Source organism: Colletotrichum siamense (genome assembly GCF_013390195.1).
Source record: "Colletotrichum siamense strain Cg363 chromosome Unknown KSG_Cg363_contig04, whole genome shotgun sequence".
In the NCBI taxonomy this organism is placed as follows: domain Eukaryota; kingdom Fungi; phylum Ascomycota; class Sordariomycetes; order Glomerellales; family Glomerellaceae; genus Colletotrichum; species Colletotrichum siamense.
The window spans coordinates 3,821,060-3,848,529 of NW_023501017.1; the positions used below are offsets into that span (position 1 = coordinate 3,821,060).

General features: G+C 53.1%; 8 protein-coding genes across 8 annotated transcripts; 4 read left to right on the plus strand and 4 right to left on the minus strand.

The window, feature by feature from the left end:
* Window positions 1-1,946: 1,946 nt before the first annotated feature.
* dip1 lies at window positions 1,947-3,625 on the minus strand (the record flags this gene model as incomplete). Its single annotated transcript, XM_036638767.1, has 3 exons — window positions 1,947-2,840; window positions 2,906-3,438; window positions 3,571-3,625. 3 exons carry the CDS (start codon window positions 3,623-3,625, stop codon window positions 1,947-1,949), a joined length of 1,482 nt encoding a protein of 493 aa, XP_036496556.1.
* A 939-nt stretch (window positions 3,626-4,564) lies between these two features.
* On the minus strand, window positions 4,565-6,540 carry plh1 (Phospholipid:diacylglycerol acyltransferase; the record flags this gene model as incomplete). Its single annotated transcript, XM_036638768.1, has 2 exons — window positions 4,565-6,148; window positions 6,226-6,540. The coding sequence occupies 2 exons, from the start codon at window positions 6,538-6,540 to the stop codon at window positions 4,565-4,567; spliced, it is 1,899 nt and encodes a 632-aa protein (XP_036496557.1).
* A 1,767-nt stretch (window positions 6,541-8,307) lies between these two features.
* Window positions 8,308-8,925, plus strand: NAA30 (N-alpha-acetyltransferase 30; the record flags this gene model as incomplete). Its single annotated transcript, XM_036638769.1, has 2 exons — window positions 8,308-8,487; window positions 8,545-8,925. The coding sequence occupies 2 exons, from the start codon at window positions 8,308-8,310 to the stop codon at window positions 8,923-8,925; spliced, it is 561 nt and encodes a 186-aa protein (XP_036495668.1).
* Window positions 8,926-9,522: 597 nt separating this feature from the next.
* CGCS363_v006921 (UPF0696 protein C11orf68-like protein) lies at window positions 9,523-10,585 on the minus strand (the record flags this gene model as incomplete). The annotated part of the gene is made up of 4 exons (XM_036638770.1): window positions 9,523-9,614; window positions 9,671-9,920; window positions 10,000-10,511; window positions 10,558-10,585. 4 exons carry the CDS (start codon window positions 10,583-10,585, stop codon window positions 9,523-9,525), a joined length of 882 nt encoding a protein of 293 aa, XP_036495724.1.
* Window positions 10,586-11,419: 834 nt separating this feature from the next.
* rrt2 (Diphthine methyltransferase) lies at window positions 11,420-12,710 on the plus strand (the record flags this gene model as incomplete). Its single annotated transcript, XM_036638771.1, has 2 exons — window positions 11,420-11,652; window positions 11,702-12,710. The coding sequence occupies 2 exons, from the start codon at window positions 11,420-11,422 to the stop codon at window positions 12,708-12,710; spliced, it is 1,242 nt and encodes a 413-aa protein (XP_036495667.1).
* A 1,085-nt stretch (window positions 12,711-13,795) lies between these two features.
* On the plus strand, window positions 13,796-18,210 carry MSN5 (the record flags this gene model as incomplete). The annotated part of the gene is made up of 8 exons (XM_036638772.1): window positions 13,796-14,683; window positions 14,752-14,889; window positions 14,990-15,455; window positions 15,515-15,642; window positions 15,691-16,350; window positions 16,401-16,543; window positions 16,594-17,195; window positions 17,429-18,210. 8 exons carry the CDS (start codon window positions 13,796-13,798, stop codon window positions 18,208-18,210), a joined length of 3,807 nt encoding a protein of 1,268 aa, XP_036495666.1.
* Window positions 18,211-24,046: 5,836 nt separating this feature from the next.
* WOR2-1 (White-opaque regulator 2) lies at window positions 24,047-26,003 on the plus strand (the record flags this gene model as incomplete). Its single annotated transcript, XM_036638773.1, has 3 exons — window positions 24,047-24,106; window positions 24,181-25,680; window positions 25,728-26,003. The coding sequence occupies 3 exons, from the start codon at window positions 24,047-24,049 to the stop codon at window positions 26,001-26,003; spliced, it is 1,836 nt and encodes a 611-aa protein (XP_036495665.1).
* A 965-nt stretch (window positions 26,004-26,968) lies between these two features.
* CGCS363_v006925 (uncharacterized protein) lies at window positions 26,969-27,470 on the minus strand (the record flags this gene model as incomplete). Its single annotated transcript, XM_036638774.1, has 2 exons — window positions 26,969-27,233; window positions 27,427-27,470. 2 exons carry the CDS (start codon window positions 27,468-27,470, stop codon window positions 26,969-26,971), a joined length of 309 nt encoding a protein of 102 aa, XP_036495664.1.

Sequence of the window (27,470 nt, forward strand, 5' to 3'; positions counted from 1 at the left end):
AGGGGGGATGTCAGGATCTGAGGATAATTTACGCAGCAACATCCATGCCACGCCACGAACCTCAAGCGACCAAACGTCAATCGCCCTGCAGCATGCAGCATGCAGCAACTGGATCAAGGCACTTAGTTCCCACAACGCACCTCTTGTCTTCGGCCTGACCCGAAAGGGCACTATTTGGGACGATGAATGGCTGCCCATCCCATCATCCACCCGGCGCGTCAAACTTATGTACGGATACCTATTGTTGCCCTGTTCTCGGGAAGCGCATGCAGCGAGACGGGACGACGCTGGACCCTGGATTTTGCTTCCGTATCTCGGCTAAGGTCTGTGGTTGATTGCGATCGCCCTTCATGCCTCATCCTAAACATCTACAGTACTAATACTGCAATACTCATTCGAGACGGGCATCCTGCAATTCAATTCCGCTGTCTCGCCTCTTGCTCAAGGGTCCAAGTACATACGAATTTGGTCGTGGAATTTTGTTTCATTATCCCCCGCCATGCCATGGAGGGTTCTCTGTCTGGTGGAAAGCTTCGCTTCGACCTTTTCGTTGTACATGCGCCTCCGCCCCGCACTGTTGACTACGACACTAGAACTCTGCCATTTTACTCGGTTGGAGAAGTTCGCGTTCACGGACCAGCCGATATCCCTCGTTTCCTAGATACGTAGATGAGTGGTGTACATTGTGCCGCGGTTGCGCGGATGACCTGCGACCTGTGTGGCCTGTTCGTGCGACATTCGAACTGATCGCAAACAAGAAGCCAAGAAGCTCCTCGTTGCAGTTCGGCCACACGATGACGTATGTGCCCCCGGCTCGAAGCCCCCCACCCCCTCCCCACGACGTAATCACAACCACAGCAGCGGATACTCGCTGCAACCTCATCGACACCCTCCCTGTCTCCTCGAGCGCTTGTATCTGTGTCTACATAGCAGGTTTGTGAAACAGCGTGTATGCTCATCACGAACCATAATAAGGAAATCTTGTCGAAGCCGTGCTTGGATTTCTGCATCAAATCAGTCTAGGCCGAACTAACCAAAGCGTAGCAGACCCCTGTTATCCGTTCTGACCGATTAGGCCAACAGAACACTAGAAGAATACCAGAGGTCGGAATCATCCAAAATGCCAGGTGCCCATCATCACCTCTGCGACGTCACCAACCAACTGGTGAAAGCCCAGACATGTGGACCTCGCCAGGATATTCTGCGCCTTCTAGTAGCCTGTGTGCCTGTTCAGTCAGCTAGCCAGTGTGCTCAATCGCTTTGTTCAGTCACCTGGACCAATACCCGGTGGCGCATTCGTGGTAAACCTATCGTTTCCGAGGGTGCGTTTCATCTGATTGGATCGCAGGAGCTCTTCCCCCCAACTTACAGATATAGCCTTGATTCTGGCTTGCGTCGCTTTGCAATATATATCTTTTGTCGGGCAAGCTGTTGAATACTTCTTGGCGTTGAATAGCCCACTTCTGTCACCTACCGGTCTTGAATTATGTCCAAGGTTTCACCCTGCATACTATCGGGAGAGAGATAATGTTCATCTCATGTTCACGCGCCTATCTAGCCCGTCTTCCCCCTCCTCCCTTATGGGGCCGTGGCGGTTCAGAGCGACGCATGAATACTCCACGCCGATTTCAAGTCACATCAGCAAGGCGTAGTATGTTTTGCCAATGATATGAATTCAGCAATTGCTAGAATAACGTAGGCTACTGAGCTTCCTAACCTCTTTCCAATGAAAGACGGTGTTGCCTCTAGGAACCGAAACGCCCTGCTATGCCGTAACTTTGAACCCGAACGCTATACGCCAACAACGAGTTCGAAGTTGCAATGCACCCTCCCTTACCTGCAGCTTCGCTGCTTTCAAAATCGAACAAACGCCGACGCCGGTCATGGTCTCATACTAACTACACGGTCGCCAGGACCAATTTGTTGTCTCCGGCTCGTGGTGTCAATCACGAGTCTGTACTTAGAGCATCGTCTGCGGTAGGCTCAATGGGCTTGAGTTTCGTCCTCCGACGTGGCGGGGGTGCCTTGGGCGGTATCTTCTTGTGTCCGTTTAAATGCAAGGTCGCGGTCGGTCCAACGGGGGTGCCGTGCCTGTGTTTGGGCACCTCCGGGAGTGGCTTCTTTTGCCGCGCCGTGCTTGCGCTCGCCTTCGTTCCTTCCCCCTTGGCTTCCATGCCGGCCTCGGCCTTACGACTCGGGGTGATGACTCCGGGCTTCTCCATAACGGCCGCCACATCGACAACACTAACGCTGCTCGCCGTCTCCGATCTAGACAGACTGATGCCCAGGAACTTTCGAGCTACCTCCGCTTCGCCGGAAGCTTCCTGGTCGCCCAGCCACTTCACCTTGGAAACACGATCTACCAGCCTAACTGTTGTTTCGTCGGCAGGCGCGAAATGGGGGTTGCCCAGTCCGCCCAGGATCCTCAAGACTTTGATCACCTCGTCTCGTTTGTAATGTGGTGGATGGCTTAGCTGTGTGTGCGCCAGCAGTGGATACAAAACGCGGAGGTATGTGTGGCGGAGGGATATTTTTTCGTCTGGAAGATCCATAAGATTCCTGATGATGACATCGAGCAAGACTTTCAGGTCGTTCGTATAAAAGTACTCATAGGTGGCTTTGGTAGTAAAAAGAAGGTATAAAAGCTTGAGTATCAGGAGCTGGAGTGAGGTCTCTGTCTCACGATTCAGCAGCAGAATAATGTTCTCTCCGAATGTTCGGAACAAAGCTCCGTGGATGCTGAGACACTTGATGACTCTGTTTGTAAGGGGTGCAGTGGGAGATGTCGGGTCAGCGGCGACGTCGGTGGATGCTAGCATGTACTGCTCATTCAAGACAAGCTATCGCGTTGTCAGCCTGCAAGCTCCAGCGGGTGGGAGATGAGCGCGAATGGGTATGCACCTACCAAGACGCGTATGATGGGATAATGGTACGGATCGTGGACATCGTTAGACAGCTCCTCGATAATTTGGAATAGGTAGGCAATGAAGCCATCGTCGACTTGCATTAAGTCGGCAGCACGCAGTCGCTCGATACGAGACATCTCGTACATTAGCTCCAGCAACAGACGGTGTAGTCTCGGGTCCTGTTCTTTGCGCCCATTGATGAGCTCGAGCAGCCGTGGAAAGCAGGCTTCCTCAATCATGCGGGAGAACGTTGACTCGTCGGATTGGCCATCGAGGAGGAGGAAGAGGGCGATGACGTGAAGTGATGCCGTGTCATCTTCTTGAAGAAGGCTGTACACGATCTGGGTGCGAATGTATTCTTTATTCTCTCGAAACAGATGGCTGGAGAGGAGCTTATCGCAGCAGACGGCGACATCGTCCTCGGCATCGTAGAACTTATCCCTGAATCTTGAGGCAAGGTGCAGCCAGGCTCTAAGCGTCTCGTCAATCAGATCGTGCGATTGGTATTGGGTGGTCACGACATCGTCAAGCTCTGTTGTTGGTAAAATAATGCAGGCGGTCAGTCGGCAGGCTCCGTGGAAATCGAAAAAAAATAAAAAAAATCGTGAAGGCATTGAGGAAAGGGACGAAGACAAAGCGAAGACGGCGCACGAGGGCGACTGACCTTCCCAGAACTGCTGCCGGGTCTCAAGAGACTCGTACACGTCGAAATCCGCCATGGTGGTATTATCGCCAAAGTTTGGTGCCCAAAATGGTCTGCATAACTGACGCAGGGCGTGTCGAGTTGCGACTGCAACGAAGGATTTTGTGGGAGGGAGATGAAGCCGGCTGGAGTTTCGACTCTGGAGGGTTGATACACACAAGGCATGGTCTGGCTTGACAGCAAAGCCCCTCTCCACTGCACGAGGGCACCACCTGGTCAGCCTAGGTATGTAGCCCGTGAGATTAGGTAGGTAGATAGGTAGGTAGGTAGGTAAGGTATGTACCTAGTAGAGGATGGCGAGTTGGTCCACGTTGTTCGGGTGCCCCGTGCAGTGGGGAAGGTAGGTGCCGGGCTCAGAGTGGGGGAAATGGAGGGGAATGCGTTCCTTGCTTCCAGGTTTACTCAGAGCGTGAGGGGTTGGAATGGTGAGCACCTTAAGGTATCCACCAACAGGTACCTTCATAGTCAACTGCTTGCTGTGCGGTGTCTGCTGAGTCTGCTGCACACGGTTGGACAGCTACAGGGCGTGACTCAACGTCCCCGCCGTCCTTCCCAGTTTCGACTCGCCCGACTTGACCTGCAATGACTATGCCTGGGATACATCAATTCGGAGCAATCGGCTCTAGTCGAAGCGATTGTATTGCATCTCTTCGTTGGGAGATGGAAAACAGGGCCAATGGTAATGATGCCCACAGCCGTGGCCGGACACAAAGAAATTCCTTTTCTGCTTATTTAATTCTTCTTTCTAATGTTATTACCGGTGTCGATGATGTGGACTCTATTTGTATGTTTAAGTAGTAAATGTTCTCAGTAACACAGTTGACCGAAAAGGGTATTATCATGCCATGACCATCGCCAAATCCCTCCGACACCTGCAATTCGCCAGAACGCCCCTAACCAAAATCACAAACTGTTGCTACTGTCTGCCTCAATAGCTTTGCTTTCGGGTAACATGCTATTCCTCCTCTTCCTCGGGCTGCTTGTCCTCGTCGTAGACCTTTACCTTATCCGCATACTCCAATATGTTGCTCACAACGTAGTCAGAAATCGTGTTCCCCTTGCCCGCTGCAATTCTCAAAATCAACTCGTTCAAGTGCTGCCGCCCGAGAATGTCTACGTGGTCTGCCGTCTTGGGTCCACCTCTGGGATTGAATCGTTCCGGTTCATGCTCCATCTCTACCACAGTGACCTTGGACCCGGCCGGATTATATCGCTTGTAGTTCCAGCCACGATTGCACATGTAGCCCGTACTGATCAAGTTGACAGTACCATCTCCCTCGCCCATGACAACGCCGTGGTCGACTTGTCCTTGGGTGAAAGCTGTGTCGATGGTGATGTTCAGGTTCGTGAGAGATGGCATCTCTGGAGACCGATAATAGTATCCTCGTTCAGTGGGCTTGCCAACGCCATAGAAACAGTAAATCTTCATGCTCGGCGCCAGTGGAAGCCGCGTTTCCAAAGGGTTAATCCACTTGCGGGGATCCTTCTCGTTCGCCTCGACTTCCGCCTCTGTGTGCGCGATTCCGTGCGAGTAACTTGTCTTGATGTGTTTTTGGTACCACTCCTCCGTCGCGTTGTATAGGTATTCCATGGCCGATTCGACCGTCAAGTTACGGTCGGGCGTGGTCCAGTTCATGCCGCTGCGGAAGTTGAGCAGTGATCCGAAGGAGAAGTCCTGCCCGGGCTGATCATCGGGAGCCCAGGTGGAATTACCCCATACCGCATCCCCTCCGATGGGAAGCATGGAAGATATCCCGGGCATGGCACGGAATAGTTGCGCCCGCTCATCTTTGCTCAGAAACTTTTCGAGGCCATAGACAGCAAAAGCATTGAGCTGCGCCGTATCTCGCATCTCGCCAGACAGTACTGCCGTCAAATCCTTGACAGCGCCAAGCATGCAGCCACTAACATTAATCCACGCCTCTACGTGCCTCTCGACCCAGTCATCGCCACCGCGGCCACCTGTCTCGGATGCAACCCAGTGGAAGAAGTAGAAGAGAACTTGCCCGCCCATGCTGTGCGACACGAGAACCGCCTTTTTCCCCGAGAATTCATGGGCGGTTTCGATGTAGGACTTGAGCCTCGTAAAATACTGGTCCCGGGTCTCGAGGTTCGGATATGCCAGCCGCCAATCGTAAGCGGCGGTGAAGGAATTAGTTGGATCGTAGCCTATGGACGCAAGATTTTCGAAAATCTTGTTCCAAATCCAATATCCCGTAATGAAGAAATCAGTTGCATCGAAGCCTTGGGCAGCCCGTAACTTGATATGCGGGGGATCAAGGCCTGTTTCTTGATCCAACATGAGGTGTCTCTTCCAATTCTCCTTGTCCAAAACCAAGGCACGCATCATGCTCCAGCTGCCCCAGAGGCGCTTGCGGAAGTACGGGCGTGAAACATTGGTGGTGCCCCACGATTCGAGACCTGTTGAAATAACGCCCGGGACCATAATCATGGGGTGGTGTGCGTGGAGGCCTTCGGCGCGGGCCTGCAAACCCACTGAGAAAGCGTCGTAGCTATCGACGAACTCGCGCTCGCCTTGCTTTAAGAGAAGCCGCATTAGTTCAGTCCAGCTGGAACCTAAACTTCTTTCAAGCTTGTGATTGAAGCATTACTGACCACTAGATCGCGCATGTCCTTGACTAAACCGGCGGGTAAGACGTCGAATAAGCTGTCCATGCTGAGCTCGCCCAGCTCAGGGAAGTCGATGAGGTCATTGCTTTTGGCAAAAAAGCCGGCAGCTATAATGCCGAACAAGCTTCCGAGAAGGAAAATGGCGGTGTTGCGGCGCTTTCTTGTCTTTGGCTTCAAGTGTTGGACGACGTGGACGTGTTTCTCGGACTTGTCGGGACTCTCATCTCGGGGTGTAGAGGACTCGCTCTCGGTCTGAGGATCGGCGGGGACGGCACGCCGCCTGAGAGTAGACGCAGACATGATCACGGTCGCAATCGCCTGCGACTGACCTGAGAAATCTAATGACTGTAAGGTCAGCTTGCGCCGTCGAGAGATTTGAAGCGACAGATGGTGTACAGCAGCGCAGAGGGAGGAGTTGGGGTGCCCAACATGTGGCCCGGGATGCAGGGCGCCGGTGTGCTCGAGGGAGAAGGGTTCAATACTTATTCGTCGCGGAACGCGGTGCTCGTGATGCCTAAGCGGCAGGTCAGAACTCAACGAGGCAGGCGGACCGTCGGGGTAACGGGGTGGAAGGCACAGAGCGTGGCCGAGAGTTGCGGAAAGCTTATTCTGCGCAAGCCACGCACCTGGGTTATCGGTTGAGTGGGACGAGGGGTGTCCCGACGCTAATGGGAACGCTTCTAATGGAGGTGAAGTAAAAATGTCCAGGGCCTCAAAACGGTACGTAGGTAGGTAGCCTCGGCCACGGTAAGATGCCCAGGAGGGAGGTCAGAGGGCACAGGGCAGGGCTAGTAAGACGTCGATAGCTAAGGTATCAACGTGACGTCAATCTGGGCGGGCCACATGGTTGCCAGTGGCCCGGGCGTTGTGTTTTCATCAGGCACTGCTTAAAATGCGGCACTTGAAAGCCAGGTGTAACAATTTCAGACTTTTGTCTCTCAGAGGTCCTACCAATCATAGGCACATATGTACTTAATAGACACCTTCCATTGCCAAAGGTCAGACGAGATCTCTCACGTTTGCTAGAGTAGGTTTATTTTGAGGACTCCTTGCGGCGCATGTATCGGCCGTCTTCTCCAACCCACTCTTCACACTGTCTTAAGGTACAGTACGATGGTTGGTAGACCACCTTTCTTGACGAGAGCGGGACAACAGGATGCACAAGACCCCAAAAATGATAGAGGAGGGGGAAGGGGGGGGGGGGGGGGGGGGGGAACCCCTCCAAATGAAAACCAACAAGGTAGCTAAGGCTGCGCAAGAAAGGCCTTATGACTGACTGCTGGTGGCAGCCCCCGAAGCTTCAGAAAGCAATTCGTTTGCAAATGCGCTACCGCTCGTTTAGCATGTGATAGTGGTCCGGGCCGACTTTACGCAACATGGACGGGAGAGCGACAATGTTGCAGGCTGGGTGCATTGCATGAAAAGCACCCAAACACCCACGGAAGAAATGGCTGACAGTCTGGGTTAAATATTATGGTAAAGGCACGATTAGTTCAACGTTACCTATCTATCTTCCCTTACCTAGGTAGTGTACTTACTCGAGGCACTTCAGCATCCAGAGCTCCACCAAGTTGGGTGCACGGGGCATGCAGGCCTCGACCGCGCCGCTGTCCCTACCCAGGAGTGAGTTGTCACCCGCCCTACTTGGCCTCCGCAACGGGCTGGAGTCGCGTCGCCTTACCTTACCCTGCCTGGCTGACCTCAACTCTGAGGAAGCACTTCAAGACAACGCCCGACGTAGTCTCACCTACCCTCCCACGCCGCCAGTCAACTCAAATCAAGTCAACCTGCAAACGCACAATTCGCGACCGTGTCGTACGAATCGGCCGCTAGATCCTCTTCGTTCCTCGCGCGCGGCAGTGCCGCTTCTTTCTCCGTAATCGCAGCATTAATCCGAAGCGATTTCCCCGTCGTTTTCAGTCTCTACCCCATCGTCTTGTCATGAGTTGAGCATATCTGCGCATTTGCTGGTCCGAGTTCGACCCCCGAAGTTTTCCGTCCTCATTTCTTCCGGCCCATTGTTCATCAACGCCCCCATCTCCCCCAGGGACTGCCGATAGATGCACCATGGATGCTTCCAAAATCAGCATCCCCCCGGGAGACTTGCATTATATACAGTATGAGCATGGTCTGGAAGCGAAGTACCTACCCGCCATACGTTCTCTGATCGCAAAGGATTTGAGCGAACCGTACAGCATCTATGTCTATCGGTATTTCCTCTACCAATGGGGGCACTTGTGCTTCATGGTCCGCATCTGTCTTGACAAATAACCACTCCTCCGATTGACACTAATTGCTGCCCAGGCTCTGAATCCAGTCGACTCATCCCTCATCGGCGTCATTGTCTGCAAGTTGGAGCTTCACTCATCTCACTCACCACCGACGCGCCGAGGTTACATTGCCATGCTCGCTGTCGCTTCGCCATTCCGAGGCAAAGGCATTGCCACTGCCCTCGTGAAACGTGCCATTGATGCCATGGCCGATCGTAATGCCGATGAGATTGTTCTGGAAACGGAAGAGACAAATACCCAGGCTATGCGTCTATACGAGCGCCTGGGTTTCTTGCGCTCAAAGAAATTGCACAGATATTATCTCAACGGCAACAGCGCCTACCGTTTGGTCCTGCTTCTCAAGTCCATTGACCCTGACGCCGTTATCGAGGACTTTGACAGCCACTATGCTTGACTGGGAGGAACGGACTTCAGCTCGCCACAACTGGTTGCCACGTTTTGCAATGTTATCAAGACAAATATACATGGCTCGCGCACACGTTACAGCTAGCTTCAGCTGCTGCTGGCGTGGCTGTGACGATTTCTTCTTTCCCTCCGCATGGGGGGCATCCATTGGTTAGATGGGACAGCCACAGCATAGAGCGACGTTGGTCATGAGTGGACATGGATGGATACTGGTGGCGAAGGTTCGGGGTAGACCATGGTAGGCGGCACAGCGGTGGCTTGGAAACGAAAGCATGCATTTGTTCGAAACGTGCGGTGGTAGCATTCACAATGTAGCGAGGGTATGGCTGTATTCAAATGGTTCTGGTGTGCATGGCAAGACATACGAAGAGCTCCTGCTCACAATATTCATAGTCACGGGTTCGAATTGCAAGACGGTAGGTTTCAGAATTGTAAACGCAACTAATATACCACGACCGCTCGAGAACAGTCTATCATGATTGCCCATAGGTCTTCACACTTTTCTTAGGATCGCTCTGTGTAGTCTTCAAGGATCGTCTTCGAAGATTGCGCAAGGTCAATCTGTTCATTACTCCCCCCATTAAGATTATTGCTTGGGCATGATATCTAGAGAACTGTGAATGGATGCTCTGATATCCCACTGGTTGCCGTGGGCAACCCCAATGTATGTAAAGGCGTCTACGACATGTCAGCACCGCATAACTGGAAGAGAAGGGGTAATTGATGCGACAAACCCGGCTTATAATAGATAGGTCGTCCCATCGCCTCCACTACTTTCAGCTCCCGGAGCCGACGCAACACCCTCATCACGTCTGTGACATCGTTGAAATCGGCAGTGTAAACAGCAATCATTCGATCTTTGCGGCCGGTTGCGTCTTGTCGCGGTGCCACTTTAGCAGCGATGCCAAGCTCGTTGTTTGCCGTGGCCCTGGCAATGATTGCCCATACCTCATTCACGTCTCGGGGCGAACAAAAAAGAAGCCACTGTTCATTGAAGTTGTTTGTCAGCAGTTTTGTCTGATGAAACGGGAAAGCACAGGTTGCTTGCCTTCCCAGATCTAACTTTGCACGCGTGCGCGAGAGACAGGACGTCCTTGACTGCCTGCTTCTTCTCGTGGTTGATCTCTGACAGCTTTGCTGTCGCAGACTTTTTCGTCCTGTGGATGCCGTCCACAAAGTTGCCCAGAATGCGCAACCTCTCGGTGCCTCCTTCAATTAGGGTGTTGAGCTGTGATCCATCCTCTTCTGGAGCTTCATCCTCATTGCCTCTGCTGAATTGGTTTTGTGCGAGAAACCTGCTCTTCCGAGGAATGAACGGGTTACAGATGAAAATCCAGGGAACGTCGGCAGTGCCCTCAGTTGTCTCGGGAGGAAGGCGATTGAGGAAATCACTGAGGGTCTCGGTTAGTTGCCACGCATAAGGTACACCTGCGTATGGGTTATGTAGCTTGGTGCTGTCGGCCGGCTCCGCCTTGGCTTTCCGGTTGAGTTGGACCGCCCTTGTCTCCTCCCACCATTGGGCGACATTGAAAGAATTGACGCGGGCCTCCAGCCCTTCAATAATATCCTCGTCTCCTGGCAAACAGTCAGTCCCAGGCACTATCAGGGCCTCGGCACGAACCGTAGAAGTCCGACTCCTCCGAGTCCATCGCTGCTTCGCAGGCGGGGGCTTCGAAGCAAAGTGCGAAACGGCAGTATTTCGACAAAGGGTCTGAAGGGCATAGAGTTGTATGGTAGTGGGTGTTTTATGGCATATACTCAGGCGAGGCCAGGGAGAAAGGTGCTCCTTCGGGCGAATCGACGGTTTCTCAAATGCGGTGACCATTCATGTACCTCAAGGTAATCAATGCTCTCCCCTAACGCTGTCACGGAGAACTGGAAGCAATAGAAGGGGTCGACGAAGGTGGGATAAGACTGTGAAATGTTCTCCAAGAAGGGAGGCTGGTCTGATACCACCATTTCTGGGAGGGTTGGAGGAGCCGATCCGACTTCGCGGCGCCAATTCCGGCACGCAATCTGTGGATGAGAAGCGGGATCCTTCCGTGTTTCCCGGAACGCAACGACCGGCGGCCGGGAGTGGCCATGGGTAGGTGGGTCGGGAACCTACACCTATCCCACGGTCTTAAAGGTTAGTGCGGTTCTTGCGGGGCTTTCCACATAACGAAGCCCCGCAAGTACTACGCTAACCTTTAAGACCGTGGGATAGGTGTAGGTACCTTACCTTAGACCTACCCAGGTAGGATTAGGCCCTCCTTCCTCCTAGGTGCTTATTGACCACAGCGAATCTTCACACAAATCTGCCAATTACTCCTGGCTACAGAGCAAGCGAACCACGAGCGGATGGTCTCTTGCCCTTCTTTTTCTTTTCCCCTGTCCTTTCTTTTTCTAACCTCGTCCCCATTCCCTCCCTTGCTTTTCTTCGATATAATAACAAAAACTCAGGGAACCATACTTGACACATTGTGAGAAAGAAGAACAAGAAAATGGCCGAGCCCAACAGTAGTGTTGCGTCAACGCAAACCCTCACTTTGGACCTCCCTCCAAGCTGCATAGAATGGTGCCCCTCGCACCCGACATACTTTGTTGTCGGCACGTACAACCTCATCAAGGACGGGCCAGGCTATACGGAGTCGGAAGACAACGAGGCCTTGACCGGAAAGAAACTGCAAAATCGCAGTGGCAGTCTCATCATCTTCCGACTTGACAACGGAGCCGTGTAAGTCATTCAGAAACACGCAGCCACGCCACTTATCTGACCCTCCTAGACATCACGTCCAAACTATCTCCCATCCTTCGGCAATCTTGGACCTCCACTTCTGCCCCCTGTCTGGTGCGCAGGATATCCTGGCTGTCGTCTCCAGCACCGGTACGCTGTCTATCTTTCGTTTGGATCCAGGCATAGATGCATCTGAGCCGTTGAGGCACTTGGCGACAAGCAGGATCGCCAACACTCCTGAAGGGGTTCTCTTCCTTTCGGGTGTATGGAGTCCCCATGATCCTTCATTGATTGCTCTCACAACATCCGCAGGTGAAGTGCGAGTCGTACGTCTCGACGATGCATGGCAAATCATCGAGGGAAATGTCACTACTGTCATGACGCACTCTTTGGAGGCCTGGACGGTGGCAATTTGTCCGCCAGAGCCAAATGAAAGCCAGCTTGGTGTTGCAGGCGGTGATGCCCAGAGCGACCCGTTCATCGTGTACTCGGGTGGGGATGACTCTGTTTTGCGATATGCATCATGCGCGGACAAGAAGTCTGGGGGTGAAGACTCAGATGCGGCGGTGAGCCTCCAATATCCTCCACTTAACATCAGCGGCCATGGCGCCGGGGTGACAGCCATCCTTCCAATTCCGGTGCGTTTAGCAGACGGTGCGAGAATTGTGGTCACGGGAAGCTACGATGATTCGATGCGAATTCTTGCTATACAACCTCCACACGAGACGTATGGCCTTCGCAAGTTTCAGCATCTGGGCGAGAAGAACCTAGGAGGTGGCGTCTGGAGGCTGAAATTGATCGATATCCGAGAGGATGCTGGACATTGTCGCGCCAGGATCCTAGCCTCTTGTATGCACGCCGGTGCAAAAGTTGTAGAGCTCGAGGGGCCTCTGCACGGCGGGGACTGGGAGATTGGGGTTCTCGCAAGATTTGATGAGCACCAGAGCATGAACTATGGCAGTGACTCCGTTCCAGTCTCTGAGGACGGGCGTTTGATTTGTGTGTCGACGAGCTTCTACGATAAGAGGTTGTGTCTGTGGGAGACGGCCTTGCCTTGATATGCCTAACCTGGCAAAGCGGACTCAATAGAGGAAGTCCTGAAGAGAGAAGCACGACGGGTCAACGCGATGCAGGTCCCAGGGTAATTAACTTTACCGGATATTCAACTGGGTACGTGAGAAGGGGGAAAAAAAAAAAAAGAAGAAAAAGGTCTCAGAGGCCAGGCTTTGGGCCGAACCTACCTACCTACCTAGACGTCTCCACTGCAATGCTGGTGTGCATTTCTCACCTTACCTAGATACCTTATGTAATCAATGGAAGCTGCCCCACCTACCCACCATACCTAGTATATCGCCTGAGGTGCCTACGGATAGGCACCACGTACCTTAGTGCACACGGTTCGCACTGGTGCCCCGGCCCGCCAACGCGACTCCGCTAAGGCACCTAACAATCCTCATCCGCTACGGGTGGTAGGTACACTAGGTACCTACCTGAGGTGCTCTGCGTTGCACTGTTGGCCTGGCCTGGTTTTTGATGATGCAAAGCATGTTCGCTGCTGTCGCTATTGCTACTGCATCTACTCCATATTCTTGCAACTTCCGGTATTCCTGCCTCGCCAGTCGGTTCGATTGTCCGCGCTTGTTTCCACTGGCAGAGGCATATACTGCTTCTCTCTTTTCCGTCTAACCTGGTTTGCTGTCACATTCGCTCGAACCTGTCTCTCCCATCAAGCGCCTATCAACGGCAGTGAGCAAAAGTCGGGCGAAGCTGGCATTGAGGAACGCGGAGAACAAAACTAGTCTGTCTGGGTGCCTTTGAAGACGCCCTTATCTGCCCAAGGTAAGTTACACTCACTCGCGCTGCAAGGCTCATGCCTTGGTTCTGTGTCCGCGCCTTGTCCACGCCGCCCGACCCTTTCTACACCACTCTCAACCTTCGCTAACTGCCGCATTTCGCGTCTTGGGCAGCACTCTCACCGAAACCTGCATTCCCTCGATATCGCATTCTCCCACCACTTCCTCGTCCTCCACCTTCCGAGTCTGGCCTGTACAACATCCGCCGTATGAACCAAGACCAATTCATCTGCTGAAGAAGCAGCTTCTGCAGGCGTCTGCCTACCCTACTGTCGACCACTCCAGCTGTCATGGACGGACAGGCCGCCAATGGCGCGGCCGGCTTGGGTCAGAATACCACCTCCGTGAACGGCGCGAATTCCGACATAATATCACAGATCCACCAGGCCCTCGAGGCTATACACAACCCTTACTCGCCCAATGACTCCCGTCGAGACGCGCAGGCCTTCCTCGAAAACATCAAGGGCATAGACGAAGCTCCATTCCACGGTTTTACCCTTGCCTCCGACAAGTCCCAGTCACCCGTTGTGCGCCATTATGCCCTTTCCCTTCTTGAGCATGCGATCAAGCACAGGTGGGCCGACTATAGCGAGCAACAGTCTTCTACTCTCCGTGGTTGGATGCTGGAGCTCTGCCGCAGCCTGTCGAAGGACGATCCCCTATATATCAGAAATAAGACGGCTCAATTATGGGTTGAAGTTGGCAAGAGATCATGGGGCGCCGAGTGGATGGACATGGATGAGCTTTTGCTTCGCTTATGGCAAATTCCTGATTCTGCTGTTCACAAAGAGCTCGTTCTGTTCGTCTTAGAGACACTCTCCGACGAAGTCTTCAATGGCGACGATGCCGTGGTCGCCATGCGCGAAGGAGTGCTCAGCAGGAGCTGTGTCGAGATTTTTACTCCGGCCACAGTCCTCAGAGAGGCTTTCCCGAACAGGACTGCTGGCCCCGAGGTGCGATATGGGGAAGAAGGTTGGCTAAGCCGGGTATCCGAATTTCTCAGTCAGTGCCTTCAAGGGGATGCTCAGAACAACGACCAAGTTCGGTCTTGTGCCGTCAAATCCTTGTCCGTTTTCCACTCTCTGATGCCCTGGGCCATACCCAAGGCTGTTGCCGTGGCCAATTGCGTGCCTGTCATGTGCAGAGCCCTTGCGACACCCGAAGTGTCTATTCAGAAGGTACTTGAACGCTGCATGATTACGCACACTCGAGAGGAAGAGAATATGGGACAGCTAACTAGCAATAGGCATCTCTGGAGGCCTTACATGCACTTTACTCCCGGTCAAACTTCACCGAACAAGAGTTTAAGGATCTCGTTGCACCCATGTATGATGCCAGCTCAGTAGACCTCTTGAAGAGGCTCTTCGAGTGGTCGGCTGTTGACGTGGACGACATTGATGAGGACAAATACCAATTCGGTAAAAAGTTTTCCGAGGCAAGTCTTTGTCTGAGATGATTAGATTACATTTACTGATATGGTGTAGATGCTGTCCCTCTTGGGCAACTATCTCGACCGAAGATTTTCCGCGATCCCGACGACTTCGGACGTAGACGGGTTCCTCAATTTGCTGCTTCTAACGGTGCAAAGCCCAAGTCTGATCATCGCCATACCCGTATTAGCTACGTGGACGCGGCTACTCAACAACAGGCTCATCGGACAGAGCCCAGCCAATACTCATCTCGTCGGGCCACTGCTCGAGGTCTGTGGTTCCCGCCTAATCCGTTTTGAGAACCTGCCGGAAGACACTCAAGACCCAACCTTCCTCTTCCTGATGGAAGATACTGATACCGTCCCGGAACGACATGCTTTTCTCGGCAATTACAGAAGGTTCAGCACACAGGTCATTGAAACAATTGTACAACTGAAGCTTTCCGACGCGGTTTACCATATTCTTGGCCAAGCCGAGCAAGTCTTGCAGCATCTATATGACGGTCACCCACCGATGGATGGTACGTTAATATATGTATCTGAATTACTTTGACGGAAATGGGACGGCTAATTTTTGTAGTGTCCAAGTACATCAAGCATTCAATGCCTGTTCTGCGCGTTGACGCACAATTCACAGTCATCGAGGCGGCGCTGAAAGGCTACATGAAGTGGAGAGCAAGCACGACTCAACAGAGCATGCCAGACTACGTGAGTAAATAGTCTTGGGAAAGACGACACTCAGCTAATAGATGACAGGAACAACAGCGCGCTGCTCTAGAGAGAGATCTGGAGTCCTGGTGCAGCAAACTCCTCGAAATGAACTTTGAGGACCCTCTGATTCGGAAGAGAGTGCTACAATTGCTGGTTGCTTTCTCTACCACAGCTCTCGACAGGAATCCAGGATTCATGCTCAAAGTCCTCGAACACATTCTCATGACATGGCCTGCTCCTCGCCCAGAGCACCGAGCCTTTAACGAGGCGATCAAGGATTTCCAGTCCGAAAGCATGGTTGAGCTGCAGCGACTAGCCTCAAAGGTCCCTGACCACCTGCTAGGCGTATATGATCAGATAGAGGCGAAGGTTAACGACATGATTTCCTCGGGAAGCTTAGACGAGAAACGACAAATTGCTTACCAGAGCTTTCTCTTCATCATCATTCACCGAGCCACCAATATTGACCCTTCTACACAGTTTGAGCGTTTGCAGGGATTCATCAAGCCAGTCACAAGCCTATGGCAAAACCACGAATTGAAAAGTGCCCTGTCATCGTACTCGGGCTTTTGCGAATTGATGGCCCTGGACAAAGCCAAGCGATACCTCATGAGCCGTCGCGTCCATGAAGTCAAGGATTGGGGCTCTAGCGAGCTGGATGCAGAGGGTCTGGCCCTCCAGAGTGAGTTAGAGGAGAGACAGAAGGTAAAGACAAAGTTGCCTGTTTGAGGTATCATTGACTGACCTGACGACAGGTGTTGCCTCTTCGCCCAACAAAATCATTTCTTTCTTTCTCCGTAGAGAAGCTCGAGAAGTCTTCAGCGCCCTTCCAAATCTCGTATCGTTTGTGGAATGATAGCTTTCCAATCATCTTACCCGACCTTCTGCAATTTCTCAGGTGAGATTTTCAGTCGTCCCTCAAGCTCAGCCCACTGACCAAGCCTACAGCCATGCCCACGCCTCGCACAATCCAGATAATTGGACAGAACTGCCCCCTGAAATGCGGTCTGTTGTTGGCGGCGTTCTCAGTGATCGTTTTTGGCAGGCGGGAATTTCTGAGGGCAGCAAAGATGAATTCTATGCCCGCGTCATGGACAAGAAACACACTCTCGAAGGGCTCGCCTCGACGATAAGAGGAAGCGTGAGGTTCGTACGAGAAACATGCTATGCCATTATCTACTGCATGAGCCGTTTGGAGATGCAGTTCTATGGCTTCAGCGAACTGCCGAACCCCCTTGCACAAGCGCTTTTCCAAAATTCTTTCTATCTCTCTGCACATCAGCAGATCAACCTGCTGAATCTCGTGCGTTATCTGGTGGACGATTGTCCACTAGAGCAACGTGAGCACTTCCTTCCCCCACTCCTTGCAGCTTGCTTCCAACAGATGGATGCAAAGATCAACTCGGAGTGGGAGAAGCTGGAGCGCCAACAAGCAATTGACGCTGCTGGGGATGCGCTTACTGAGGAGATGAAATCGGAAAGCATCTTGCGCCAGGTCACTTACACTGCCGTGATCATGGTGGCGGATTTCCTGGATCCCACTAAGAGAAGTAAGTGGTGTCTTTCCACCTCTCATGATTCGCCTCTCTCTGTCGTTTCTTCATTCAGCCATGTGTTCCAGTCTCCTGCAATCTCCTCTGAACCACTTGGTTCAGTTTGCTTGAGACATCCCCGCTTAGAGTTGCCCACGCGTTCCGAACCTCGGCTTGGAGATGCAGTCTAAGGCTTTTCGGCGGTATTTCTGCATTGCTATCCCGGTATGGAGTACTAACATTGAACTCAGACCCTCCGTTACTAAGATCACAAAATGATCACGAGCCACCTCGCAGGTATCCGTCATTGAGGAAATTTTGCTTGATGCAGTCTACGATTGTGGAGCCGCTCCTTCTCTTCTGCACTCACGCAATCCGGATGAGAGACACGCGATGCTGTAGCATAATTTTGCGGGTATTTCGATCTATTGTTCCAGACTTCCATCAGTCGGAACCGATCTCGCCAAAATCTGTACCTGCGCACGAGGGCCATAACTCCACTCCCAGCGGCAAGGATTCTTCTCTTGACCCGACGCCAATTTCCTCCGAAGCAGCTTCCGCGATCAGGGAGTACATCTCATCGGAAGTGCTCCAAGCTTGCATCAACTCATTCCATGAGCCCTACTTCGTAGACCTTCAGAAGGACCTGGCCTCATTAATTGCCTCCATAGTGGTTTATTACAGCCCCTCGACTAGCACGCCCAGAGACGTCCTCCTTTCGCTACCCAACATCAAAGTAGCTGATCTCGAAAAGCTGAACGATTTTGCGTCGAAGCCAGCATCCCACACACGCCAGCAAAGAGCACTTGTGCTTGACCTTCTCAAAGATCTCAAGGGAATAAGCATTGCAGAGCAGGGAAAATTGCCCAAGACCAGCAGTTTCGGGCGAGTCAAGAGATCAAATCGCAGTAAGATGGCGCAAGAATTCATGACGCCCGCGAATGAGTCGGCTACACGTAGCGGAGCGGTCACCGGAGCGAGGCAAGGCACGCCAGATGGCCTTGAGGGCGTGGCCAACTTATTCGAGGGCTAGTGAATCCTGTGATGATCGGTTCCTGTTGATATGCGCTGTCTGCCGCGGAGGAGGACAGGGGGAGGAGGGGCAGGCGGGAAAGACACGCATGTGCTCAGTATGGAAATTTTGACGGTTCCCCCTGCGTTTGGCGACTGGCTGTGCATCTACGGAGCCGCTTACCGAGAAAGCCTGCATACACAGTTTGGGTCAACGTTGTATAGACATGGTCGAGGGGTAACGCCTGGGAACAGGTGCCTTGGCACTGGATTGGGAAGGTTAAAAGGGAAGAAGGAAAATAAGATACCAACGCTTTTCGAGGCACACTGATTGATGTTGTACCGTTCCGACCACAGGCTCTACCCTCAGTCATATCTCCAGAGCAGCATACGGATACATCAACATTGCTAGTTTCGCTGCCTAGATTGTTGTACATGAGCCGTACAGAAGCTGAGCCACCGGCTGAAGTCTCTAACGTTGGATATTGTAAGTCGCCCGCTCACGCGATATGCTCCTTGTTGTCAGGGACAGGTGCAAGCAACAGTGACACTGTGCCAGTAGGAACCTGGTTGTGACAACGTGAGTATTCATAATAGCAAGTTCATAGAGAGTACCTGAACGTGAGCGACAAGCAATTTAATTCGCTAGGGGCAAACCCGATATATGGAGAGCGACATGCAGGTGCAGGGCCGCAAGCATTGCCGTACTGAGATGGCTTCATCCGGGGTCCCGGCACATTGGCCGGCATAGCTGGAGCAACCCTGACTGGTCAGCCGGAAAGTAACGGGGGATCGATCCGCAGCTTCGGCCGATGGATCATCCGTACCCGGCAGGAGAGACGTTTATGTACTTCATGAAGGCCGTCGGCCACAGCAGCTACTTCCTTGCGAAGGGTTGTTTGGTTGAATTTACGGGTAGAGTGTAAACTGACGCGAAGAGGGAGGAGCAAATGAAACAAATAGATGACAAGTCTCGACCTCGGTAATTGACACGTAGTCCAAGCTGTTCATCGTAGTATTACACGGATGTATGTCGGGACTTGTTCCTGGCGACATAGGATCGGCATCGAGTATCAAGTGCAACCTGCAAGCCTCTCGTCTACCTCGATTGGGCCCTCTGATTCGCATTCGGCCAAACCAAGCAGCGTACAGCATAGACCCAAAGTCTTCCCAACGTAGGCAAATGGAGCACTGCCCATGGAAAACCACATGGCCACTCGCAACGCATTATTCGAGGAGAGTGGAGGGGTAAAAATCGAAGGAGGGGGCAATTACTTGACGCTGCTTCTTCTTCTTCGGCCGAGGCATTGAAGAGATGGGCATCTGAGACCGGGAGCCATTCATTGGTTTGCGCTGCTCCACTAACTACACGGCCGACGTCTGGTACGCTGGTTCTTTCTTCCTTTCCAGTTTGTGCCTCGGCCGGGTTTTTCTTAAATCTTTCGCAGGAGGATGGTTGTTCCACAGGTTTGGGTCGACTCGAGAAGGGGTGCCCGCGTTGCCCTGAGTTGCAAAAGTATGAAGGTTAGGATACTTACGTGGAGAATTCTTGTGTCGGCATTCCTGCACAGCGAATAGGGCATGAAGAGGGCATGAAGAGGGCATTCGATGCCGGTGATTGATCACAGAGTGGACGTGATTATTTATGTGAAGATGGAAACATACACAGTACCGCGGGGGTTTTCGAGGAGCATGAATGTGCTGTCTCTGAAGTACCTAACGCGAGGCTGGCCGATCACGTGCCTTCGCAACAGTCATGATTTCGCTCATAGGTAATGGAGCACAAGAAGAAACAGTCAGCGAAGAAATACGGATGTGTGCGCTGGGGTGTAGCGGGATGGGATGGTTTTCACTGAGGCTTCGGCTTCACAACCCTGCGTTCTATGGATGAGGGTCGGTATTCGTAGGTGCATTCTTTGTTAAGTCGGGTCGGCTTGTGACGGATAAAGTACTACAGTCCGCTGTCCCTGCTGATCCTTGCGACCGACTGCCCGCGTTGTTGTCTCTGCAGGATACAAAGTGCTGCGTACACGAACAGTACCGAGTGAAATCACAGTGTTCCTGTGCGTTATCTCAAGATCTAGGAACTCCGGCACGGGTCACCGTGATCGACCAGTCCAACTAGGACCGCTTCCCCCGGAGACCGGATATTGGGCGATCTAGAACTAGAGCGTATGCTTGGTAAGATAGCCAGGCAGGGACGGACAGGGAACTCGACGTCTGGTGTTTGGCGTTTCGGAAGAAATGCCCGGCGAGTAGCGTTTCTCGGGTCTGGGTCACGGTAAAGGATAATCCTCCGGTCTCTGTCAGGGACGGCGGTGTCGTGTGTCTGGCCTACCAACAACCTCGACAACGGCAACGGCGAAGTTATAAACCCCGATGACCTAGACTTAGGAGACCGAAGTATTGACATAGCTTTCCGTCGTTGCAGAGGGAGCCGGAGACGGTAGGCACGATGAGACCTCGCACGGTTTTACTTGAGCTTCTGGAGAGCCTGCGGTAATGCGGCGAGTAGCCTTCATCCTGACCCGGTGCCAACCCAATTGTCGTTCGACTGGGCGTCTGAACTGAACTTTGCACACCCGTTGCGGGCTATGCAAGACAGCAAGCACAAGACTGCGTACTGTTCAAAACCAGGGGCTGGGATACTACAATGCTTCGGGCGTCCACCTCCGGGAAGTATGAACTGTGATGGGACGATCAAGGAATTTGCCGTCAGAAGTCACCACCATCGTCGCACCAAGAGAGCGCATCTGCTGAGGTGCCTCTGGAGAGGCGGGGCAGGTCTGTGGGTTGGTCGATTGTCCGTATGGATACTGCGCAGTAATTACTAGTGACATATCAGGTATTCGAATCTCTTGAGTCGTGTCGCCTGAGCTTAAACTTGGACGTCTATCAAGACAACGAGCTTCCTTGAACTGTAAAACCCCAACCGTCATCTATACGCAGCGAAACACGCCTTTCATCTGTTCTCGAACCCAAGGAGGGCCGACTCGGCGTCATCTGCTGGCCGATGGTCAATCACAATTGCCTTTGTCTCTGGCCCTTGACAATGTGACAAAGTGGGGTCTAGTCGAGTAACCTTCGGGATTTGCCATGTCTCGTTTTGGCTTATCTTGCCTTGCCTGTTTCCTGCATGTCCATCAAAGATGAACAGAAAAGCGTGCTATCTACGATATCCGCATGAATGGAGAGGCAGGCATGTCTCAGTCCACTTGTCTCGGCCATACGCCTCTTGGAGCAGCACGGCATCGCAGGTCAAGCGCCCCCACAAAATCGCTGGGCTTTGAGACGCGGAAGTACCCGTCGTTGATATCAGCAGTAGCATGCGTCTAATAAACCGTTCAGCCGGGGGCCTCGGTGATGAGGAAGAAGCTGTCACCTGTAGTGTACTTACCTCCTACGTACATACGAACTACCTAGTATGCAGAACAGGAAGAACAAGCCCAGGTGAAACCGTCCAGAGACCTCGGCACGCTAGTCAGCGCCGTCGGGGTAGCCTGCCGAGAAGTGTCTGCGCCACCAACCAGAGCACTGGAGACTGACAGAAACCGAGCCCGACGCAAACGGCCACTGTGGTTTTCTCCGGCGCTTGAGTTCATGACTTGGTTCAAAGCTGTTTGCCAGGCTGCTGGGGCAGACAACGCCCGTCAGCCGCCATCAGCCCTGGTCAGGACCGGACGTGAGCTGTCAAGACTCAAGCCCAGCTGAGGGCCTACCTAGGTAGGTAGTAGACACGTAGATTAGATACACTCAGGTTGGGTCGTTCGGAGCAAAGCGTTGAAAAGCAAACCAAACTTAGCTGACCTCATCACAACGCGGCCCTTCCCCGAGTCCCCGACGTCTTGGTGCTTCGTCGTGCTGGGCATATCCTGGCCGCAAGCTTTGTGAACCAGGTTCTGCTCCCCCTCGCTGTCGCGCTTTCTGCGACGACTACTGGTCTTCCTCCCACCCACCCCACCCATCCCACTCGTCCCTCTCCCCCCTTCAGCGAGTTGTACTCGCACTCGTCTTCTCTCTCCCGTTGTCCTTCGTGTCAACCAACGAAGTGTCGGATCTGCAGCCCATTGTCAAAGCGGCTCCCCTGTCACGTCCCCAATATGCTACCTACCTACGCAGTAGCACAGTGCCCACCTCCCTCAGGAACCTAAGGCACCTATCTACCTTAGTGTGCGGCGTAAAGTACCCTACCTACAGAGTAGGTACTCTGAGGTGAGCTCTGTTCCACTGCATAGTAGCTTTAGTCCCTTACCTACCTACCTACGCAGGAGGTAAAGTACCTAGCTAGGCACGTTACTCTTAGTTTGCAAGTACCGAGTCTTCCCTCCCCCTTGCGCATCACTATCCCCTGTCTGCTCCCCCTTCTCTTGATCGCTGGTCTGGTGCTGGTAATGTGCTGTGCTGTGCTTCCACGTCTCTTCCCACCTCCCCGAGTCCCCACCACAATTCACAATCATTTCCCTCTACCCCTCCCAATGCAACGCATCGCCTGCTACAGGCTAGCCACATGCACTAGCACTAGCCAGGGCAAGTCTAATCCGACGGGCGAAGAGGGGCTGAAGCCCCTCTCCAAAGTTCCGTCTCCACTGTACTTGAGTGTTTGAAGAGACGTTGGATCGGGACGCCCTACAAGTACTTGTATGTGCCGCCGGGCCCTGCGCTGCGTCTGAAAGAACAGCCTCTATTGATGTTTTTCTTCCGGGGGTGACTTGCTACTTTCTCGTCTTCCAATACGGCCCTGCAAAATCCGGTGCCGAAAAAGAAAAGAAGAAAACGCCCCTTCCGAAAGAACAACGCACGAACGACACATAGAACCCAATCAACGCTGCGCTTCTCCAAGCCGAGGCCGCCCCAGAGGGGTTCGCCGATCTGTCTTTCCATTTCCTGCCGACCTTCACCAGCTTGCCTACGTACACAGCCTGTGCCACTCAATTACTACCCACGATCTTCATACGCTGGCTTTGCTTAACATAACCATATCCTGCTCACCCTCAAGGCGGGTTTCTGCTGCTTCAATCAGTTCTCCAGGACCTCTTCTGGTTCATTCTTTCTAACCGAACGCTACTCGACGACGCACACCCTGCAACCTCAATCCCATCTTGGGCTGTGGCCGGACCAGGACCACCCCGGATCCTCTAAACCACGGTCACCCCCAGACCCAGCAGGGAAACAGGCCCAGTGAGACTCGCAACACCGCCGGTTCTCAAACACCACCGGAGTGGCTTGGAAGACTCTCATCTATGCGCCTCTCTGGCATTCTTGTATCTCGTCCACACCTGCCATCCTCCGCCCAATCTTCCCTCATCCACGTCAGGAACATCGCATAGAAAACGTCTGTTCCTCTCACCTCCCATTGGTTCTTGAAAACGACCAGGCAAACATCAACTCGTCTTGTCCACTGCCCGACATTGTGGTTTCGACTTGCCGTGGATACACATACGTTGCCGTCTTCCTCGCCACCTGCTAACTACCCCATCATCTCAACACGAACACGCGCTCCCGGGCCCGTCTTGCTCCCAAACATTCGCATGGTTGCCGGCTTTCTCATTCTTTCAGATTGACGTTCACTTTGTCCACGTTCCGAAATAAGTCGCCCACCTCTCGAGTTTCATGTCGCCGCCCTCGCGGTCTAGAAGTTACCTGTCGATCTTCCATCTTCACCCTGATCTACCGTCAGCGTGATTTGCACGCTGGTTCACACTTTAATAATTTCGCCGCTCTACCAACCCGACGAACTCTACGAGGCGTCCGAACCGAGTACGTTTACTTCATTGCTGTCACATTGAAGACACACGACCCGTGCCTTGACTTCGACTACTTTTCGACGCCGGAACAAATCGACTCTGATATCCAACGCCATGGTTTATTGCGGAAAGCCCTCGAGGGGCTGCCAGATGTGTAGAACCCGAAGGATAAAGGTGAGTTATTGCAACATATGACAGTGAGCCGCCGTGGTGTCCTTTATACTGACTAAGCTGTGTCTGCCGCAAAGTGTGACGAGACGAAGCCTACGTGCAACCAATGCGCCAAGTCTCGCCGACAATGTCCTGGATACAAAGACGAATTCGATCTGGTCTTTCGTAACGAGACCAAGGCGACAGAGAGGAGGGCCCAGAAGGCAAACCGCAAGGCGCTGGCACAGAAGGGAAAGGATGTCGACTCGCCATCGTCAGGGTCCGAGAAGGTCATCTCTCCCACATTCAAGAAGGAAGCCGACTCCCCAGCCGCCGTGAGCCCCGGCCTGAATGTGCCCGTGGAGCAAATGGCATCATGTCACTTCGTTGCCAACTACGTCCTTTTGCCCCGGCAGGGCAGCACTCGTGGCTTCATGGAATATTTGCTGCCTCTACTCAAGCATGATCAGGGCAATCACCATCTACAGCATGCTTTCAACGCGTGTGCTCTTGCCTCGCTAGGCAATCGGCCGAACGCTGCCGGGACTGGGCTCAGCGACAAGGCCCTGGGCCACTACACGAAGGCACTCGCAGCGACACATATAGCCCTCCAGGACCCCGACCAGTCCAAGTCGGACGCCACGTTGGCCTCCGTTCTCATGCTTGGCCTCTTCGAGAATATGACAGCCCGTCAAATGGGTATGTTTGCTTGGGGCTCGCACATTGAAGGAGCAATTCAACTGGTCAAAGCTCGCGGCCGCAAACAACTACGAACCAAGACTGGTCTACTTCTCTTCATCGCGGTACGAACCCAAATGATCATACACACCTTGAGTACGGGCACGGCACCCATCATGGGCGTAGAGTGGTGGCTCAGCGATGCGGTCAAGGACGAATCAGCCGCACAATGCCAGCGATTAAATATCAAGACTGCCGAATTGCGTGCCGAGGTCACCCGTCTGATGTCGACTGTGGCCAGAAGCCCCGAAAATATTGACATCATGCTTGACATGATTCGTCGGGCGCAGACAGTTGATCAAGAGTTCGTGAATTGGATGAGAAACACGCCAGACTACTTTCAGTACACAACCGTGGCATGGGAAGACAACGTTCCCAATGGGGACTATACCAAGGCCGAGGTGTTCCCGGGTAGGGTAGACGTGTACCAAGATTTCTGGATTGCCAGTGTTTGGAACATGGCACGAGTATCCCGCCTGATTCTTGCGTCGGTCATCGTCCGTTGCGCCGCGTGGGTCTGCTCGCCCGTCGACTATCGTACAACCCCAGAGTACGCGACGGCGGCACGCACATGTGTCGACACCATCAGCGACATCATCGCTTCGGTACCATACCACCTCGGCTGGCACTTGAAGCGTCCCGAGCTTCTAGAGCGAGCAAACATCTCCGGCTTCGCTTGTGGCTTGGAGGAATCCCAAAAAGGTCTTCCCGGTTACTTCCTCACGTGGCCGCTGGCATGTCTACACGGCCAAGACTACACGACGGACGCCCAAAGAGCTTGGGTGGTTGGTCGACTAAAGTTCATCGGCGACGAGCTGGGTGTTAAGTACGCTCATATTCTATCACAGGCAAGTTCATCGGTACACTCACAAACTGGTCGCCGAGTTAGACTAACAGCCTTCTGTAGTTGCAAGTTCGTATCCCGTCAATGCTCATCAGAAGAGACGGCTTGATGGCGCAGCCCTACCCACAAGCTCACAACTTTGAGAAGCTCCTTTCAGCGAGATATGCTCCTCCAACCGCGGGCTACTCCATGAACCCTCTTCAGCAACGCGAGGCTATGCAGAAGGAGTTTGTAGAAAAGCACAAGGCAGAGCTACTTGCAAAAGCCACTGGAACCGCAGGCCAGGCAGGACAGTGGGTGGCGCAGAACTGGTTGACGGTGCGGTCCGGACCGCAATGATTCACCAACCCAGAACAAGGACACTCTGCGGAGGCGGGCCTGTGGAAATTTTGCGAGCTGGCTCACACGTCGTCTTCGTCGTCGTCTTCTATCTTGGTCATGCATTCCCACTTGTCGTCCTTTCTAAAACGAGACTTTCCCCCGTGTTACGAAACAACAATCACCTGGAATTAGAGCAATGATTTGTTGACGATATGAGCAAAAGTTGGGAGAGGCATCTGCCAGCCCGCGAGGGTCTGGGCAGCGCAGATTTCGAGGGGATTTGATACCACGGCGTTCTGATTGTTTACCATGTTGGCTATGTTGGCTCTGGAGGTGATATCATTGACCAAACAATCCAATCCTTATTGCAATCCTGGTAGAGACTGAATGAATGAATGCCCTATCAACGCAACGTTTTCTCAAAGTTCGTTGGCTGCATTATCGTTGTGACACCAAGTGCATTGCTGGCCATCTGCTAGTATGTACGTCGTAGAAAACGCAAACGCTGGCACAGTATCAGTGCGTAACCACCAGCAGAACCCGGCGGTACTGCCAAGACAGACTTTCTGCGTGGAAGACGACCCCGCTTCCGTCCGTCCTAACCCACGACTTCGGCGACGGCCGTTCGGCGCTCAAGCGATTGCCGTTGGGCTTTCGACGCTGCCTTCCCCCAGAGAAGACTCGACGTTGGTAGGTATCCGTACTGGACCATTGCATGTCCTAATGGTATTTCGACGATCGCATCCTGCTGGGAATCTTTTCGACGTCGCCACACCTGATGACAGATCCGCCACCAGACACCCCTTCGCTGCCAAGAAATGCTGCTGCCATGTTCATTCTTGACATTCTCATCTCCGTCTCGACTTGCTGCTGTCTGCTCTGTCGCATTCTTCCAGCATGCGCGGGCGGCCAAGACGTGTTGGACTTCCGGCTGGACTACCAACGGAGGTATCGCCGACAACACAGGAAGGCACACACACTGGTTACTTGGTCTTCTTTATCTGCCCAACAGTATTGCCGCTGAGATTCCAGGCTTTGACGACCCAATTTTGGGTCTGGTCGACGTATCGCTCGTTGGAAGTGTGCTTGACGCCGACGCGAACACCGTCCTTAGTGAAGACGACGTTCTTCTTGCCCATCTTCTCCGAGGCTGATTCCTGGATCTTGCCCACAGAAATGTAAACTTGCCAGAGCACCCAAGCAACACCACCAATAAAGGCGAAGGTGATGATGAGTGGTAGAATTTGACTGTAGGTGCGCGAGCGCAAGGTTTGTGTCAGCAAGTTGAGCCTTTTCAACAGTCGCGCCCCGTGAGATTTCAATTTGCGCAGAGTGCGCCAGGTCGGGAATGGCAATGCGACACGGAAGTCGTGCGTAAGCGCGTTGCGCTTGCCCTCGTTCTCTCCGTGCGCCCTTTGTCGTCTTTATTGGTTTCACTCACCTAATCGTCGAGGGCTGGGGCTGCACTTTCTTGCCCCACGCCAT